The following is an 18,914-nucleotide window of genomic DNA, read 5'->3' as shown; positions in this document are numbered from 1 at the left end:
TCAAGTACAGTCAACAACAGTGTTTCTGAGAAAGACTTGCCAGCCGCTTCCCTACAGTTTTAATTCAGCCAGCACCAGGGTGATGCTATCAGAGGACCTGCTTTGATGTCATGCAGTCAGAGGTGCTCAAAGGCCAAAAGTAGTGTGGTGGAGAGTGTATAGTACTTAGCACCTGGTGCCTGATAAATTTCTGTTGATATTAATACTCTTGTTCATTTTTCTTTTTTCTGACAAATATGGGGACACATCACTTTTTTTGTGAACCTAAATAAATGTATGTACTGTTCATTAAACTAATTAGCAATGGTCATGATGCTAATACTAATTATATACTGACTGCTATCTCTTACTATTTATTTTGTGCCAGGCACTGTGTTCGGATCTCCATGCACATATCTATAAAGTATGTTATTAGCCCCACTTTTACAGAGATTCAGCAACTTTCCAGAAAGAAATAACACCTAGCATGTGCTGAAAGCCGGTGTATGTGACCAGAGCGGGAGCCCTCAGTTCTGCCGTGTGGCTTCACAGTGCATTTCTGCAAGTAGTTGGCTTCTGTGGGAGGCCTAGGACTGAGGGTAATGCCCAGAGCAGGAGATCGGCTTTCCTGAGAGCTTACTCCAACTCGAAGCAATTCTGGGAATACCATCTAAGAGGGGGACTATCCCTGAAAACTGGGACATCGCAGACCTAGCTTTCACCTGGTTGTGATCTAAGCCATCATATTATTGTTGCTGGCTTCTCACATCCACTTTCTTTTTGAATTCAGTTTCCTTCCTAAAATATACTTTCCATAGTTCTTTCATGAAGGTATTGAGTGGTAAACTTTCTCATCATGTTCCACTTTGTGTGAGAGTGTTTTTATTTTGCCATCATTCTAGAATAACAGCTTAGCTGAGTACAATTAATAGGAGTTGACATTTTGTTGGTATTATTCCATTACCTCCTGACCCCTTCGTAGCTATTGAGAAGTCACCTATTTCTTTCATTGTTCTTTTGCAAATTCTGTATTTTTCCTCTCTAGTTGTTTTCAAGGTCATCTTATTGTCTTAGGTGTTCTGCAGTTTCATTACAATGTGTCTGATGTAGACTTTCCTTTTATCCCATTCAGAATTTACTGTGCTTCCAGAGTGTGAGGATTTCATCAATTCTGGAAGTCTCTTGCTGTTATCTTTTCAGATATTGCCTCTCCTTCTTCTCTCTATATTCTTCTGGCACTTGTATTCTATCCTATGTTTCTTACCCTCTCTCCTGTCTTCCATTTCTGTACTTCTTTCTCTCTACTGCATTCTAAGCAGCTCCTCAGATCTGTCTTCCAGGTTACTAATTCTTCATTCAGCTGTGTCTAATCTGTTGTTTTAACCTTTCCACCCATTTTCAAATTATAACTGTGTTTTTATTTCTCTACATTTTTATGTAGGTCTATTTCAGACCTGCTGTTCTCTTTTCATAATGTTCTTTCATATGGTTCTTTTAAGTCTTTAAGTATTTGGGGCATTTTTAAATGTTTGAATCCATTTTTAAGCATTTTAAACACTTTTTAGGTTGTTCTTATATCTGAAATTCTTGGGGGTACTGATCCTTCTGTATTTTTTATCTAATGACTCGGGCATATAATGGGTTATTTCCTCATGTGTTCTGTAATTTTTGACTATGAGGTTATGTTCCTTGAAGCTTTTCCTGAAGTGATCCCATGTAGCTAACCTTCTCTACAGAGCTGCTCTTCATGTTCTTCTGCCAGGCATCCTGGGGTTAGCACCATTTCAGGACCAATTTTATGTTGACTTCTCAGCTTGAGGATCTAAGGCACTGTGTATTTTGGATCCAAAAGCCTCTTGTGACACAAACCTGGGATTTTGATTCTCAGGGTAGACTCCTTTGCATTGTTCTCAGAATCTAGGCAGAGACAAAATTGTTTTGCCCCTCTTTGTGCCAAGCGTATATTTTTTCTTAGTATACTGTTTTATTAAGGATACAGTCCTTTAGGGTACCAGCTTTGTGCAGGAATCCAGCTGCTTACCCAGTTCCAACTCCTTGCTTCATGTGGACCAAAGACTTCACCCCTATTCCCAGGTGGACATCAAAATATAAACTCTAGGTTACAGTAACTGATATTTCTCTCTACTCTAGACAGCTGAAGCATTAGGGAGATTTTCCCTTGCTTTCATGTTATCTATTTAGCTATTTTTTTTAAGCCAATGTTCTTATATGTTATTCAACACATCTGGGAGTATATGGCAGTAGGATTTTTATTTTATTCTGTCATCATTCTGGAACCTTCCTCCTTCACTGCTTTCTTATTCTGAGCTAATTGTCATGCATGGAAGAGACAGACATACTCTTTGGTTACCTGTCCCAGCAATCTGTCCAAAGCACACACTGCCCAACTCTGCACACTCAAGTCCTTTGCCCAGAAAAAAAAAAAAAAAATCAGCATGAAGTAAGGGAACCTAAAGATGTTGGACCACACTAGTTGTTTCTTCAAGGCATGACAGTGTGTCACATTGCCCCATGAGCCCACAATTGAGGTGTCTTGATACTTTGCCCTTGAAATTAACCCATGGGCACTCATCAAATCTTGCTAAATTATTATAATGGATAGAATTCAACTTAAGAAGACTGATTATGTTTCTCTCCAGTATACCAGAAATACAAGCTTGATAACATTATTTTGAAGTAAGAAAATATTTATTTTCACTGAATTTGAAAACAAACAACTGTAATTCAATAATATTTGAAATGACTTATTGACTTTGACTCTTACTGTATTAGTAACTTTTTTCCAAGTTGCTGACAATGCTTTACTCACATGACTTCAGTTTTTTCCTAACTGAGGGACTAGTCAGGAGCAAATAGCGTTGCTTCTGTCTTATTGAGACCTGGAAAAGTCAATGGATTTATCCAAGTAGCAAAGATATCTGGACCCCCCAAAAAGCTGTGTTGAACTGACCCCCGCCCCTTGCCTGAAGCAAAATTGTCTTTTCATGGAAGTACATTTTAGGACTATTCCCTCAAGTTTCATCAAGGAAACAGCCTGATGAAACTCAGCTACTGCCTTGAAATAGTGATATGGTTGAGACATTGGCCACTAATATCAGACAATATTCCCAGCCCAGGATGAAAGCATAGCTTTGGAGGCCTTTGGACACCCAAATCATAATCCTGCGTCTGTTACCTACTATTTGAGCGACCTGGGCAAGTCACTTTTAACCTCTCTGAGCTATAGTTTTCTTGTCTGCAAAATAGGAGAAATAATTCCCATTATGATAGGACTGGCTAAGAATTAAATGAGGTAATGCATGTAGACATACTTAGTGATCCATAAATCATAGTCATTATTAATTTGAAGTTCCCTGTGTGGAGCCCCACCTGAAAAATTTCTTTTAGAGTATTATGTTGGGGTAAATTTTGCTTTCTTAAAGAACTGTGGTCTTTTCTCCTCCCAGACAGTACAAACCATGGAATTGATAAGGCTTTCTTTTCATTTTGTTTGCACATTCTAAAAACAAGTGTATTGTCTCCACTAGTTTAACTCACAACCTGCAGATCTGGGTTCTGTGTTCTCTAGGTTTGACTGTGTCTTCATCAGTCTCATACTCTCCCTTATTCTGGCATGTTTGTTTCTATTTTTTTGTTGTTGTTTTATTTTTTTTCCTCCACATTTTCTATTAATGATGAGAATAAAGTGAAACATTGTGGTGCGTAGCACTGAGTACATAATAGATCATTCTTCCCTTTAAAATATTTTTTCTTTCTTGTTTCATCCTTTCTTTATACTTCCTCCACTTTCTCTGCTAAGTAATATTTACTAAGGAATATCTTTTTTCCTCTTTTGTGACAAAGTCCTAGTCCTGTTTCTGAAAGCATCCTGTAATTTTAGTGGTTACTGTGATATCCCTGTTTAAAAGTCGCTAATGGTGACATTAACAGGCTGAACAGTGTGCCTAGGACAAAAAGATGAGCAGACCTGCTCAAGAAGGAAGCAAGTGCCCACATATTCTAGCTGTGACCCTCACTACGTCCCTTCATCTCCCTGGGCCCGTTCCTGGCTCTGCAGAAGGAAGTGGCAGTGTCTGCCTGTCAGGATTGCCACGTAGATCTCAACCAATAAGATTGTGTGGGTCCAAGGCTTTGGAAGCTGCATCACTTTATAATTAACTTTTCTTACTGTTGCTACTATGATTAGTAACAAAGTATCTTCAATTTTACAAAGACTATGTGATGGCAAAGCCCAGAGCTTTCTTTAATTTTATCAATATGTGGAATTTAAGTACTGTTTTCATATAGATGTTACAGGTTTCTGTCAGTGTGGTTTCCTCATGTTAGCTTTCCGGGGGAATAGATGGTCTGGGATAGTTGTGTCTTTCTCTAGATGGTAAAAATAGATCCATTAGGAACATCCATGACTGTGGTATGACTATAACGTAGTACACCCAGCCAGTCCAGCAGCTTGACTTCAAGTAACACTAACCTGCCAAGTGGTCTGTGTTAAAGGCTATATGATGCTGTTTTGTCCTCCAAAGTTGTTTGGAACTCTTTTTTTTTTTTTTTAAGAATTATTACAGGACAAGCCGTAGGCCATATCAGAAAATGTATCTTGTTTACTATATCACTGTGCTTTCTTTTAACAGGAAATATTCAATTAGATTACCGTTTCTCCCCAAGTTTAGCACTAAATATTGTTTGGCCATTTGCAGAGATGAAATTTCCCTTTTATTATGGTATATTTAAATAGTCACTTGTTTGCAAAGCACTTTAAAAACCTACTAACTGTTTGTAACACTGCAAGACAGCTGTAATCCCTTCTATAAAATAGGGAAACTGAGGCTCAGAACTGTTAAAAGACCTGTTAAGTCACTTGTCTTAGTGATAAGCTTTCAGATAAGAATCCAGGTTTCTAACTTCTGCAGCCTATCTGCTCTTTGCTGTATCTTCCTGGATTTATACTCCATGGAAGCAAAGATTTCTCTTTATATAGAAGAATATGTTCCCCCAAATGAGCTTCAATTGTATTGTAAGCAAATTTCACTGTGATTTGTAAATTTTGAGATGAGTTCAGGCAAACCATTCATTGCCTCTCTGAGTTTTGCTTCTTATTGTAGAATCTGGGATGTTTTGTTTTTTAAGTTTATTTATTTTTGAGTGAGACGGAGTAGAGCAGGGGCAGAGAGAGAGGGGGAGAGAGAATCCCAGGCAGGCTCTGAACTATCAGTGCAGAGCCCAATGCAGGGCTCAAACTCAAAACCCATGAGATTATGACCTGAGCTGAAGTCAGACACTTAACCAACTGAGCCACTCATGTGCCCCTGGGGTGGTTTTTAAATTGCCCTCCTTGGAGCTTTGGGGATTCTGATGAGCCTCTGGGGAAGGAGGCTGCTGTGGGCAGGAAGCAGAGGCCACGTGCATGAGATCCTCAAGCCCACTTTAACCAAAGTAGCTTTGCTTTAAGCTGTACTCTATATATACCATGTAATTATAGGGAACAAAATTGAAGGGCATCACATGGGAGAGAGATTGGGGTTCTGTTGCTTAAGAGAAAAGGCCTGAACTATGGGACTCTCAGATGATGGTGCTCATAGTAATGAACCTGGACTGAGCCCATGAAGGCTTCATCTGCATGACATGCAGGATTGTTTTCTCCATGTTATCATGAAAACTGAGACTTGGAGAAGGTCAGAAATCTGACCGAGATCACATAGCTCAGAGGAGGAGCAGTTAGGATCTGAACTCAGACCATAGGGCCTGTATACTTGTCAGCCCCTCTACCAGAAACTCCTCCGATCACCACCCCTCACTTTCATTCTCCTGGTTAGCTCCTACCCTCTGTAGGATCTCAGCTCACTAACACTTGCACAAGGAACCTTCTCTGACCCACCCTTTGAGTGGGTCAATTGCCCTTTTATGTAGCCTCACATACCTCTTCTTCAAACCCAGTAGCGTAGTTGCGATTTACATTTCTTCGTAATTCTTTGATTAATGCCTGTGTCTTATGCTAGACTGTGAGCTTCATGAGGTCAGGTTTGTTTTGTTTTGTTTTTTGTTCCATCATTTGGTCCTCAATACTTGGCAGAATACATGACATATATTGGATATTCACTTCATCTGTTGGATGGATAAATGGGATGGATGGATGGATGGTTGGATGGATGGATGGATGGATAGATGGATGGATGGATGGATAGGCAGATGCATAGACAGACATACATTTAACCTTAGAGACAGTGATGTTAAACATTACATGTGCTGCCTCCAACTCTGACTATCAGTGATCCTAGCAGTCCCTCACTAGGGCTGTCATGGAGCAGAACTGAGGACCAATGAGGACAAACATAGGAAGCACTTGTCAGCTCATTGTAAAGGGGATCTTGCTCTCAGCCTGTGCTGGGGAAGCCTGGAATGGTCTGCCCCAGAAGTACACCAACATAAGGCTTTATAGAAAGAGCTCAATCATGGGCCAGAAAATCTTTAAGGCCTATATGTCTTGGATTCTATGATTCCATAAAATATGTTGCTTGTACAATGAATCCTTAATCAAGATATCACTGCTGTATTCCAGCCTAGAATACGATGAATTAGTGGGAGCTCATCCTGCCAACCAAGTCTCTATTTTGTCATTCTCTCCCTCAATCTCCCACTCACTATTTGTCAAGAGATGGTGCTATTAATTAGACTGAGAGAGTCCCTCCTCAAAAACATTTGCAAAATAACCATAAGTCATTTGAAATGTATATAAATTTCTCTTTCCTAATACTTCCTTCATAATTATCTAGACACTGAGTCTTTCTTAAAGCAATCAGCACATTTGATCCATTACTTGCTAAAGAAATATAAGTTGTACAACATAACACAGTTATGGGTAATTCTACTCATAATAATGGGATTGAGGATAGATCTATAGGATATTCCTTTGTTGGGTGGTTATTAATATCAGATCAGGGGGCACCTGGGTAACTCAGTCAGTTGTGTGTCCAACTCTTGATTTCGGCTCAGGCTGTGATCCCAGAGTCATGGGATTGAGCCCTGCATTGGACTCTGTACTGAGCATGGAGCCTACTTAAGATACTCTCTTTCTCTTTCTCCCGCTCCCCACCCTCCTGCCCCCCACCCCTCTCCCCTGCTCACACTATCTCTCCCTTAAAAAATTTTTTTTACCAGATTGGTGACATAATATACCATAATATCTGAGTAATCCTCTGTTGTTTGTGGGGAGTGAGATCTGAAGTTCACTGAGGACCAGACTCTAGATGCAATAAAACTGTCCAGAGCAGTTATAAGATACTGTAGAGACAAGATCCTGGACTCTGTTGTTTGGTTGATTGCTTAATGATGGATTTTTGTTTGAGGCTTCTTAGGAACATAAGACCCTCCTCTATAATCTCTACCCACCCTGCAGCCTCCTACCCTACCAGTTCTGTACTATCTACACCCAGACCAGCCACTCTGAACTACTCACCTCTCCTCAACCTGTCCATTGCATGTGCATGATTCTGTCTGTGCCTTTGCAGAAATGACCCTTCCCTCTTACAGGGTCAGTCACTTCCTGTACATGCTGTGACCAAAGCTGGCATCCTGCTGTGGTTGTATACAGCCCTCTCCCAGCAAGCAGATCGTGCATCCTCTGGATACCTCTTCACTGGACCATTTATACCTGTAACATACACTCACCAACTCAGCGTTGAAATGGAAGAGGAAAAAAGATATAAGCAATGCCTCTCAGCCAGTCCTTGTGTCATTTTGCCAGCTAGATGCACCCCTTGACCTTCACCTGCAAAAATCCTAATCATACTTTAAGATCTAAATCTAATCTCTTCTCCCCTGCTAATGTTTCTCAATACTAAGTTATTTACAACCTATGTCGTTCATTTAACATTTAGTGTGAACTGCTTTGTCCTGTTGGTATCCTTTCATATATAAATGTCTTAAGCCCCAAGTAGATGGTTATCTAGCCAGTCCTTCTTTATATTATTTTGGGATACTTCTTCCCCCTCACACCACCACTGAGCTGTGCACAGAACAGCCACTCTGTGAATATTTGTGTGTTGATCAAGCAACTCGTATCTTGTATCTTCCACAATGTCTGCCTCATCACAGGATAAATAATTGCTAATCAATTGATTGAGGTGGAAATGTAGCACTTCACCCACCACAAATCTTCTGTTTTGTAACGTGAGTCATCCACCAAAGTGTCAACACGTTTGGGAAGCTGCCATGTAACAGTAGAAGAGTTAAAGTTAGCTCTGTTGACTCTGGCTTGGCAGACTAAGCCAGGGAGAAAAATAAAACCTCTTCCAAATTTTCCACACAACCAAAAAGCACAGAGCTTTGGAAATCTGTGCAAAATGAACCATTACTCCAAGTTTGTTAGAAATGTATGAGGATAGCTTGGAAGATCATGGAATCATGGAAAAGAATTGTTCAAATATGGTTAAATTCTCTGTTATAGCATTACGAGCAGGGCATCGTAAAAATTCATTTGTATGAAATGCAGGGCAGCTTAGGAGACAGGTTAATGAAGTCAAAGTGAGCCATCTGGGGAGGACGGGAAGCAGTCACGTCATACCCTCCAACAGTCTGCCACATGGGTGTCAGTGATCTGGTCGGGTTTTCGTTGTTGTCTTTTGTTTGTTTGTTCTAAATATAAATGTGAGTTGCCAACCCCCATTCCTAGTTATAGTCAACTAGGTTATTTGGGCCAACTCTCCTCGTCAAATTTTTTTTTATTTTAATAAAATATACATAACGTAAAATTTACCATGTTCACCACTTTTAAATGTATGGTTCTGTGGCATTAAGTACCTTCATACTGTTTTGCAGCCATCACGCCATCTGCCGCCAGGTCTTTTTCATCTTCCCAGACCGAAACTCTGTCCCCATTAAACACTAACTCCCCCTCCTCCCTTTCCCCAGCCCTTCGCAACCACCCTTCTCTAGGAACTTCGTATAAGTGGACTTACATGTTTGACCTTATGTGTCTGGCTTATTTCACCTGATATAATGCCCCCAAGTTTCTTCTGTGTTGTAGTATGTATCATATTAGGGATCCATTTTTACAAATGAGAAGTAGAAACTCTGATAATTCATCTAAGGTCACTTTCTGTGTGGCCCAAAGTAGAGGCTATTTAATATTTAGGTACATAATTAATAATACTAATTGTTAACTATAAGCCTGAACTATGCTAAACACCTAACATATATTATTTTCATGCAGTTTCTTCAAAAAACCCTATGAGTTCATTATCTGTGTCTTAAAATGAGAACCTAGATCAGAAATGAAGAACTGGCCCAAGGTTAAGGTCCTCTAGCTAGGCCCTCGTGGCACTGGCTAGTCTAGATCTTGTGCCCCTCCATAAGAGATTCTATTAGATGATTTCCCCAAAACAATTTTCATATGTATATACATGCATGTGGGGGGCAGGAACATGGGCCATGCTCCCCAGGAGGCGAGAGCATGAACACCGTCCCTCCTGAGGAGCTTAGCATGAGACACTCATTGGGAAGTACCAGGAGAAGTTACAGGGATTGATGGAAATAAAACCCTGGGGGTGTTTGGAAACTTCCCTGAGGACTTGACAAGTGTTTGATGTGAAAAAGCATTTCTTGCCTGCAAAACGTGCGTCTCTGAGGAGCTCTTAAGTTGCCACCACTCGAGATGACTGGGAACTGGGGAGGGGGGCGGGGGAGGCAGGTTTGAAAGCAGCTCTACTCAAGCTGCACCCAGCAAGTTCCTTTTTCCCTGGCTCTGACTCTCCCTCCATCAAGGCCTGGATTGGAGTTGTCTTTCCCAAGGCAGTAACTGTCAGAGGCACCATCTGGTTTGGTTTCTTGTGACTGACTCCCAGGAACAGAAATCCCTCTGGGAAGAAATCGTAACCACAGCAGTGGCAGTGACAGGCACTGCTGATGCTGGCTAGCTAGGAACTGGGTGGGGGGGGGGGGGGGGACCTCACTTAGAACGGCCCACCAGGGAGCGTTGAGCCTACAACCTACCATTCTGAGAATAAGAAAAGCAGACCTCTTAGTTCTGGAAAGTGTGGGGGTAAGGGATGCAGGCTAGAAAAGCGTAGTTGATGGAGAGGGGCTATAAGTTGTCCAGAGTGTCTGTTATAAGTCGAGGTCCACCTTCTACAAGAAGACTTTCTCAGTGGGCTCTACCAAGCCGTAATCCAACCTCATGAAGCCAACTCCCTTCCTTCTTGCTTTGATCATGAATATTACTAATGCATCTTGTGTTCATGCATTAGCCTGTCAAGAAATTGCCCGCCAGATCAGGGCCCCTTTCTCTTTCATTCCATGCAGCTTGCAAATGCTGCTTGCTGGCTGGCTGGCTCCTTTCCTCTGCATGTGCATTTGCTTTAGAAACTCATCTGTCCTCTGAAGTAACTGTTGGACTGTTAGAGCTGGGAGGGGCCTCGAGCCCATTCAGTCTAGCCATCTCACTGGGGAGGCCACACAGATGTTGCTGGGGCTTGGACTAGGACCCGGGTCTCCTGCCTCCCACGCCTATATTCTTTCTTTACATTAAACCAGTGATATCTCTTTCAGAGAAAACCCCAGAGCAGTTCATTAGGAAAGTGATATAGAATCACTGTATGCTGTCTTATAATCAGATTTTATTTTCTCCTCTTTTTTAGTATATATACATATACTAAATATATACTATATATAGTATATTATATATATTTATGAAATGTGTATGTATATATGAAATATTGTATATATGTATATATGAAATATATATATATATGAAATATATTTCATATATACATATATACATGAAAGGTAAAGAAGAAAAAATAATTTACTTAATTTCCAGATGACTTATTTAAATGGTGCCTAATTCTGAGTGATAATTCATCACTCTCCCTGACCTGTCCTCCTCACTGAACTTTCCCAGCCACAGCTAACCAATGTGCTCATGCTACCCTTGGCCACAGGTCAGATTCCAGGCCCACAAAAGGAGATTTCAAAGAAGGATGTAAGAAATACAGGTCGTCCTCCCCGTAGTGCCGTTCCTCTCCTGACGCGTCCCGGGAATAGGGGAAGGAGATGGGACAGACTAGGGGTTGAGCTCCCAGGGCTCATCCTAGCAGGCTCCAGACATGCCCCACTCAGCCGGCACAAGCCCAGGAGTAGGGTGGTGACCCTCACTTCACAAGGGGTTAAGTAAACTGCCCCAAGTCACACAGAAAGCAAAGGGCAGAGCAGGGACTACAACTCAGGTCTCTAGGTGCAAATTCTGGGCTCCTCTGCATTCCACCAGGCCCCTTTTCATTCTGTATTTTCAGGAGCAGCCTTGAACAGATACTCCCTTCCATTCTCCTTTTTCCATCATCCTGTTCCCTTGCCTGAGCCAAACCCCACCCCCACCCCATGAAAGCATTCTGCACCCTCCTGATGGTGTGCGGGACATTGCCTTGTGGGGCTTCCCACTGACCTTCTGCATGATACATGCAGGAGACACATTAAAAGTGAACAGGGGAATTCCTGTTTTCTTTACTCAGAAAACGGAACCCACCCCATGGCAGCACCTGGGGCAGGAATTTAGAAAAAGACAGTGACCTGAGTAGAAGAGAGTATACATAACCTACACCTATATCCTCTGTGCTGTGTATAGGACAAGAGAGGTATGCATTATACGTGTGACATCGCACATAACCCATGATACTGGAAACAGGGAAACATCAGGTAGTTGTGTATCCTCAGAAGTAAATGAAAGAATCCAGTGTGAGGCTGACCTGTGTGACAGACCAAATGGACATTATTGTGTTGAGTAGTCCCAGCACGCATAGGTGGCATCTGCAGTAACTACTGGTGGTAAACGATCTACTCCAGGATGTGTCCAGTGGCCAAGAACATGAAGTAGCTGCTCTTGTCACAGATGGAAAAGCCAACCACTGTGGGTGTTGCAGGAGCTGAGCTTTGGCTGCATCCCATGGAAGGGTTTTATTTCACATTTGGAACCTGTCTAGTTGCCAGAGTAAACCAAGTGGTTGTGTAATAGAAGTAATCCAACCCTCGCTAGCACTCAGACCCCTTGTCCCTTCTTTCCAGCGATGCTTGGTTAGCCCCACGTTCTTTCAGAGTCTATTGCTGGCACCCTGTGAACTGGAGCACAGCCAGTCACCTAACGGTACTTTTGATACTTGTTAATTTTATCACTTATTTGGTCAGGAAGAAAAGAAAGAGCTAGGGCAGGACTCCTCTTAAACATGTCTGATTTCGACACTCCTCTACTAATCCAGACTCGATCATGCGCAGCACCCAAACATCCCCTTCCATAGGTTTAAGGTTAGTTAGTGCTTCGGGAGAAGGAGGCCTGAAAATACAGGCTCCCTGCCCACAGGTGCGTCCACCATGCAGCCCAGCGCTGCCACCTGTCCACAGGGGGCTGCCCCTCAGTTCCTGGGAGGGGGGCGGGCAGCCGGACACATAGGACAGCAGAGTTCGGTGCACCTTGGCAATCACACCGGAGCAGGGAACAGGACCCAAGGAGAAGTAAGTTTCAGAAAAAGTTCTGAGCCATGTTTCCAGCTTCATGAGCCAGGTTGGATCTCTGAGAATGAGAACTGAAGGGAGGCCAGGTAGGAAAACACAAAAGGTGGGAGGCTGGTTAGAGCAGTGAACCACAGCATCGTTCAGCTCCTCTGTGCGTGGGCACGCATGGGCCGTCCTGTGTCCTTTTTCTCACCAGAGGTAAGCCCCTGAGTAGGCAGGATGATCTGGATCCCTTTCACAGGCCCTGGAGAGCCCAGCCTCGTGTTACATGAGTAGTACCACATAGATGCTCACGGGGAAGCACCAGAGGAAAGAGTCGTTTGCTGAAGGAGGATGCGAGGTGGGAGTGCCGCATGGCTGATTTCAATGCAGCACCAGCCGCATCACGGAGACAAGGGGAACAGTCCTCCACTCGGGCTCCTCCCGGGTTGCTGCAGGACCTCTGCAGACCTCTGGTCCCCAGATGTGAACCTGTTGGGTCGGGACTCCCCTCACTCGCTTACCTCTGTCCAGCTCAGTGCCTGGAACGCGCTGTCTGTTCAAGAACTGAATCAGTCTCTGAGTTAGACGAGTGATAAGCCCTTGAAGCTCAAACATTCTCGGGTTCTCAATCCAAAGTCTCTGTTAAAAATCCAAGCTCCAACCAGTGACCAACTCGTTTCCGCCAATATCCTAATGCAGTGAAATTCCAGCACCAAAAGAAATGTTTAGACTCTTCTTCAGACTTACTGTAAGGAAATTTGCCCTCACAAACTCCATAAGGGATATTCTCATTTCTTCTGCCTATGACTAGAAGCTATCAGGTACAGTAGAGAGAATTGTCAATGTAGTCTCTTCTCTCTTTCCGGGAAGGTTTCTTGTCTGAAGGCTGTGCCCACGTGAGTCTGGGGGGAAGGCTTTGGCAGCTTCACTCTGCCCAGCCAACTGTGTGTGGACAGGAGCTGCGACTGCACCCCTCCCCAACCCCCCTTTTATGCTCTCCCTGCAAGCCCTCTTGATTTCCCACCAGCTGTTTGGCTTTGCAACGCGCCTTTTAATGGCCCCATAAGCAGGAAAGACCTTTTTTTTTTTAATTTTTTTTTATTGTTTTTAATTTTATTTTTTATTTTTCAAAATTTACATCCAAATTAGTTAGCATATAGTGAAACAATGATTTCAGGAGTAGATTCCTTAATGCCCCTTACCCATTTAGCCCACCCCCCTCCCACAACCCCTCCAGTAACCGTCTGTTTGTTATCCATATTTAAGTCTCTTATGTTTTGTTCCCCTTCCTGTTTTTATATTATTTTTGCCTTCCTTCCCTTACATTCATCTGTTTTGTATCTTAAAGTCCTCATATGAGTGAAGTCATATGATATTTGTCTTTCTCTAATTTTGCTTAGCATAATACCCTCTAGTTCCATTGACAGAGTTGCAAATGACAAGATTTCAGTCTTTTTGACTGTCAAGTAATACTCCGTTGTATATATGGGAAAGACCTCTTAAAAAGCATCCATGTTCCAGGGATTCCCACTCTATGTCACAGTTATGCCTCATGTCTGGCTTGTTAGTCAAAGAGCAGAGCTAGAAAGGAACATGGGCTTACTCCATCTCTTGAATAGAAGGATTAAGGGCAATTCCCTTCTCAGTAGCTTGCAAGCCTTGTCACTTCTTAGGAAAAGTTAGGGTAGAAGGAAGAGGCTGGAGAAGGGAAAAGAAGACAAGGAGGAGTGTGGTGGAGTGCTCAGGCATGGTAGCTAATATTGGGCTCTGAAACCAAACTGCCTAGTTTCCTTGTGTGTATTTGTAATGAGGTGAAAATTAACCATTTTTGGGGCGCCCGAGTGGCTCAGTTGGTTAAGCGTCCGACTTCGGCTCAGGTCATGATCTCGTGGTTTGTGGGTTCGAGCCCCATGTCGGGCTCTGTGCTGACAACTCAGAGCCTGGAGCCTGCTTCGGATTCTGTGTCTCTCTCTCTCTCTCTCTCTCTCTCTCTCTCTGCCCCTCCCCCACTCATGCTCTGCCTCTGTCTCTCAAAAATAAATAAACATTGAAAATTAACCAGTTTTGAAGTGGGAGGGTCATTGGCAGTTAGGACATTCTCGATGTTAGGCAGCCACACTACCTACCTAGTTCCAAAGCATTTTCTTCACCCCAAAAGAAAACCTTGTGCCAAATGTCAACCTTCACACTGCCAGTTATCTTACCAGCAACTTATTTGGAAATAACAGAGAATTACAATCTGGAACAAGCCAGCTACAGCACAATCATAGGCAAATCCAACAAACACAAGCGAAGAATATTATTTTATAGAGAAGGAGGAAGTTGAGAGGGGTTGTTTTGGACAAAAGTTCATTGGAGAGAAACAGGAATTCAGGGTGATGGTGGTTTCTCACTGGCTGTGTTGCAGGGGTGGTTGATTTCCTGTAGGAGATGCAGTGTACATCCTTCCCTGTTGGGACCTGTAATTGACAATTGCTTCCTGTTGAGACTCTTCTGTTGAGGTCTGTAACTGACACTTCTGTTGGAGTCTGTAGTTGACAATTCTTCTTGTAATTGACATTGAGTGGAAGGGCTCTCCCTTGTAGGCTCCCCTTCTAGCATCCCAGTCCCCTTTATTAATTTTCACACCATTAAGCGGTTTCTACCTGTACCTCCTTCCCCCACCCTCTGGCAACCGCCAGTCTGCTTTCTATCATACGAATTTCCCTATTCTGGATATATCATGTGAATGAAATCATGCAGTATGTGATCTGCTGTGTCTGGCTTCTTTCACTTAGCATGTTTTGGGGGTTTATCCACATTGCAGCATGTATCATTAATTCATTCCTTCAATGACTAAATAGTATTCCATTGTACAGGTCCACCATATGGCTATACCATATTTTGTTTATCTATTAATCCATTGACGGCCATATCCACTGTTTGGCTATGAAAATTTTCGTACAGGTCTTTGTTTGAATACATGCTTTCAGTTCTTTGGGGTGTATATACCTAGGAGTAGAATGGCTGGCTCATATGGTAATTCCATGTTTAACTCTTTGAGGACCCACCAAGCTGTTTTCCACAGTGGCTGCACGATTGCATTCCCTCCAGATGGCCTGGTTTCAAATCCAGCCCTGCCACTTAGTAGCTGTGTGAACTTGGGCAAGTTATTTTGCTCTCTGTGCCTCAGTTTCCTTATTTTTATAACCAGGACAAGAGTGCTAGGAACTCAGTGGGGTTTTGATGCTTACATGAGTTAATGCCTGCAAAGGGCTTACAGTGGTTCCTGGTACATAAGAAGCACTATATCAATGCTGCTCTCATTGAGTGACAGTGAGGGTCATGGCAGATAAAAGGTTGAGAAGCTTTTTGACCACAAAAAGGCCACATTGGGTGGTATAAAAGAATCAAAAGAGCTCTAATTCAGATACTTGGAGTTGGGCACTGAGGGCATCCCTCCTCTTAAGAAATCCATCGTCTTAACCTGGTCAGTGACGAGCCATGAGACCCTTCAGGTCTGTGACCCTGTAGTTCTCGGGGACAACCCACTCCTCAAGGATGAGGAGACTCATGACCAATTGCCAGCTCCACTGCTTTCAGTCCTCCGACAAGCAAATGAGGACAGGAGTATGTCCCACCAACTAAAATCTTCAAAAAGAAGTTTCTAGAAAACAAAAGTAAGTCTTCTTTCTCTCCCCAGTGATGTTAGGAAAAGGCAAAGCTGGTTGATTTTCAGTTGAAGCTACTGAATTATCACCAAATATTCTGCCAAATTTTATTTCTCTCAAATTATAAAATTAATCCATATGTTTATGATTCATTTACACCTCACTCATCAAAATGTTTTATAAAAGCTGTTTGAATCCCGGGAATCCTTCTAGGGGCCTTCTGGGAAGCATATAGAGACAAGATGATAAATTTTTCCCATTCATCTTTGGTTGGGCATCCCAGCATGCAGAGTGGCCATATTACGAACTCGTCAGCTAAGTAAAAGATGCCTGAGTGAACCAACGAAAGCACATACCAACAGTTGCCACAAGGATACTTTTGCCTCACACTCAAGTTCTTCATAATTTGCAGAGCCCTGTCCCTTTCTGACTAGGTCTTTGCAACAGATTGGAAAGGTTGATGGTGTAAGTGCTATGCTGTTAACCTCTTTCAACAGAGGAGAAACTGAGACCCAGGAAAGGTGTGTCGTGGCCCAGCTGCCACTGACTTGCAGGGGGCCCCTGTCTGCCTCACTGGCACAGGGAATTAGGAGGCTAGTGGAGGTGTCCCCTGCAGTGGGCGTAACTTGACATGGCTGTGCCCCCCACCCGCAGGAAACCATCACACCCTTGCACCATCACCAGGTCACTGACAACCTGGGCCCCCAGATCCTATCACCACACTTGTTCTAGTAAATGTTGGCATCATCTTCAAGCATCTATGATTCCTATGCCCTCCTTCTCACTCCTTAACTAATTTTTCCTCCTCTGGAATCTTCCATCTCTCAGAAACTCAGGATGTTGCAGCCTCCTTCCTTGATGATGTCAAATTGAAAAAAAGGCCTGTCTTCTGCACCTGGGGGAGGCAGTGTGGAGTCTTTCCAGTGGCCACAAGAGGCCCAGTGCCACTGGGCACAGTTGGGCTGTACTTTTGCAGTGGAACGCTTCTTAAGGACCCCAGCAGGGCAGGCCTTGCCTTTCCAGCAGCAACGGAAGGCCTGTCCAAATATACCTGAAACACACAGGCACACCTGTGGAGAAGCGTGTTCACAGAGCAGCCGCACCAGGAGCTGTGGCTTCACGTGTCTCTGTGAAGACTAAGTTCTGCAAAAGGCCCCACTACCTGGAACTTGGAAGCATGTCTGTATGGCACAATTGTCTCTATGCTTTCCATGGCCTGTTAGAGGTGCAAACGGAGTGATACCACTCAGCCTTTTAGGCGGCTAGAGCCCCCAGAGCCAATCCCGGCCTTGTGACTGCAGTGTGCCTTCCAAATATGTTTTCTGTGACGTGAGAAAGGTGGAGGCTTGCTGGCCTTGGCTCCTGACCATCTCTGCTTAGCAGAGTCCCCTGAGGAACCGATAAAAAGCCCAGAAACCCAGAGCCCACATCCCACCTATCCAGGGCTTGGCCCAGGAAATCAGACTTGTAAGAAACATCCTGCCCAGGGAACTTGAATGCAGCTAGTCCAGTGGGAACCAGCATTCTTGATTATTCAAGTCAGTGGTCTCCCAACCACCACCTCTCAGGAAGCCTGTAAGAGGTACAGGCTGTTAGTGATGGTGATGTCTCTGTCACACCATGCCAGTAGGCCCCGGATCCCATCCTATTCTCCTCAGGGGTTGATCTGGTCAGAGCCGGCAACACCGTTCCTACAGGCGGCAGGCACGTCTGTCCCTCACTTACCTGCCTTTCTCTTCCATTCTCCAGGACACACAAGACAAGCCACTGCTACCGCATCACCTACCGCCACATGGAGAGGACCTTGTCCCAGAGAGAGGTCAGGCGTGTCCACCAGGCTGTGCAGGAGGCCGCCGTGCAGCTGCTGGGAGTGGAGGGCAGATTTTGATGGCACTGCTTGGACCAGGCTGCAGCCTCTCGGGGCTCCAGGATTTGTGAGGGAGAAAAGGATATTGTTTGTAGGCTGAGACATCAGTCATGTTTTGATAAATGGGTCAGTTTTAGGACTTTCAGAAAATAAAAGATCACTCTTGAGAGACTGTTGACATAGCATCTGTCTTTTATTTGGGAAAAGAGGAGGGAAATGGAACATTAATATAAGAGTTCCCTCCTATTCCTTTAAGAAATGCTTTGCCCGTTGGCACTTAGTGTGGTTAATTGGTCCCTGGGTTCCATTAAAGTGTAAACACCAGGCATGATTTCTTGCCTGACAGGCTCTTCCACCCATGTAATAAGTGAAGCCACACAAAGGGATATCACAAACTCAAGATACCAGAAGATTGTTTGAATCAGCCTCCGTACTTACTTTCTTCTCTTCATTTTCTGCTTTGCAAAGGGCAGGCTTCAAACAGGGCACTAATGAAATGCCAGGACCCCCCTCAAAAGTGAAGGCAGTCACATGTCTGCATGGGGCAGCGTATTTCTTGCTTTTCATAAACCCGTGGCTCAGAGTCAGGCTCTGGCTTCACTCCCTTCTGGCCCACTGGCGAGAAAAGAAAGGAGCAAGAGGCTGGGAAGCACGCAGGGGCCAGGTCCTTGAATCCCTGCGAGTTTGATTGCCTAATAGGAGGCCTCTGCTTCCGGAGACGACCTTTAAGGAAGAATATGGGGCTTTGATGTTCCCTCCTTTCCATCCCAAGCACTTTGTAGTCTGCCTTCCTCGCTCCTGACCATTTTTAATAATCAGATTCCATCCCTGGCATGATGCTGGAGGCTGATGGACGACCACAAGGGCTGGAATAAATATTTGATGAGGGGTGGCCATTATCGGCTAGCAGCATGGGGGGT

The 18,914-nt window shown here is 43.7% G+C and overlaps 1 protein-coding gene across 7 annotated transcripts in view; it reads left to right on the top strand.

Moving 5' to 3' along the window:
- Window positions 1-18,170, top strand: part of FARS2 (phenylalanyl-tRNA synthetase 2, mitochondrial) — a 536,046-nt gene extending 517,876 nt beyond the window's left edge. For all 7 annotated transcript variants that reach the window (XM_032593129.1, XM_032593127.1, XM_030314913.2 and 4 more), the window contains one exon: window positions 17,877-18,170. In XM_032593129.1, the coding sequence (XP_032449020.1) occupies window positions 17,877-18,015 (139 nt within the window). In that variant the 3' untranslated portion in view covers window positions 18,016-18,170. The remainder of the gene's footprint in view (window positions 1-17,876) is intronic.
- Window positions 18,171-18,914: the final 744 nt, after the last annotated feature.

Source organism: Lynx canadensis, chromosome B2, assembly GCF_007474595.2.
Source record: "Lynx canadensis isolate LIC74 chromosome B2, mLynCan4.pri.v2, whole genome shotgun sequence".
NCBI classification, from domain to species: Eukaryota; Metazoa; Chordata; class Mammalia; order Carnivora; family Felidae; genus Lynx; species Lynx canadensis.
The sequence above is the reverse complement of the archived record's forward strand: the minus strand, read 5'-3'. Positions and strand labels throughout refer to the sequence as shown.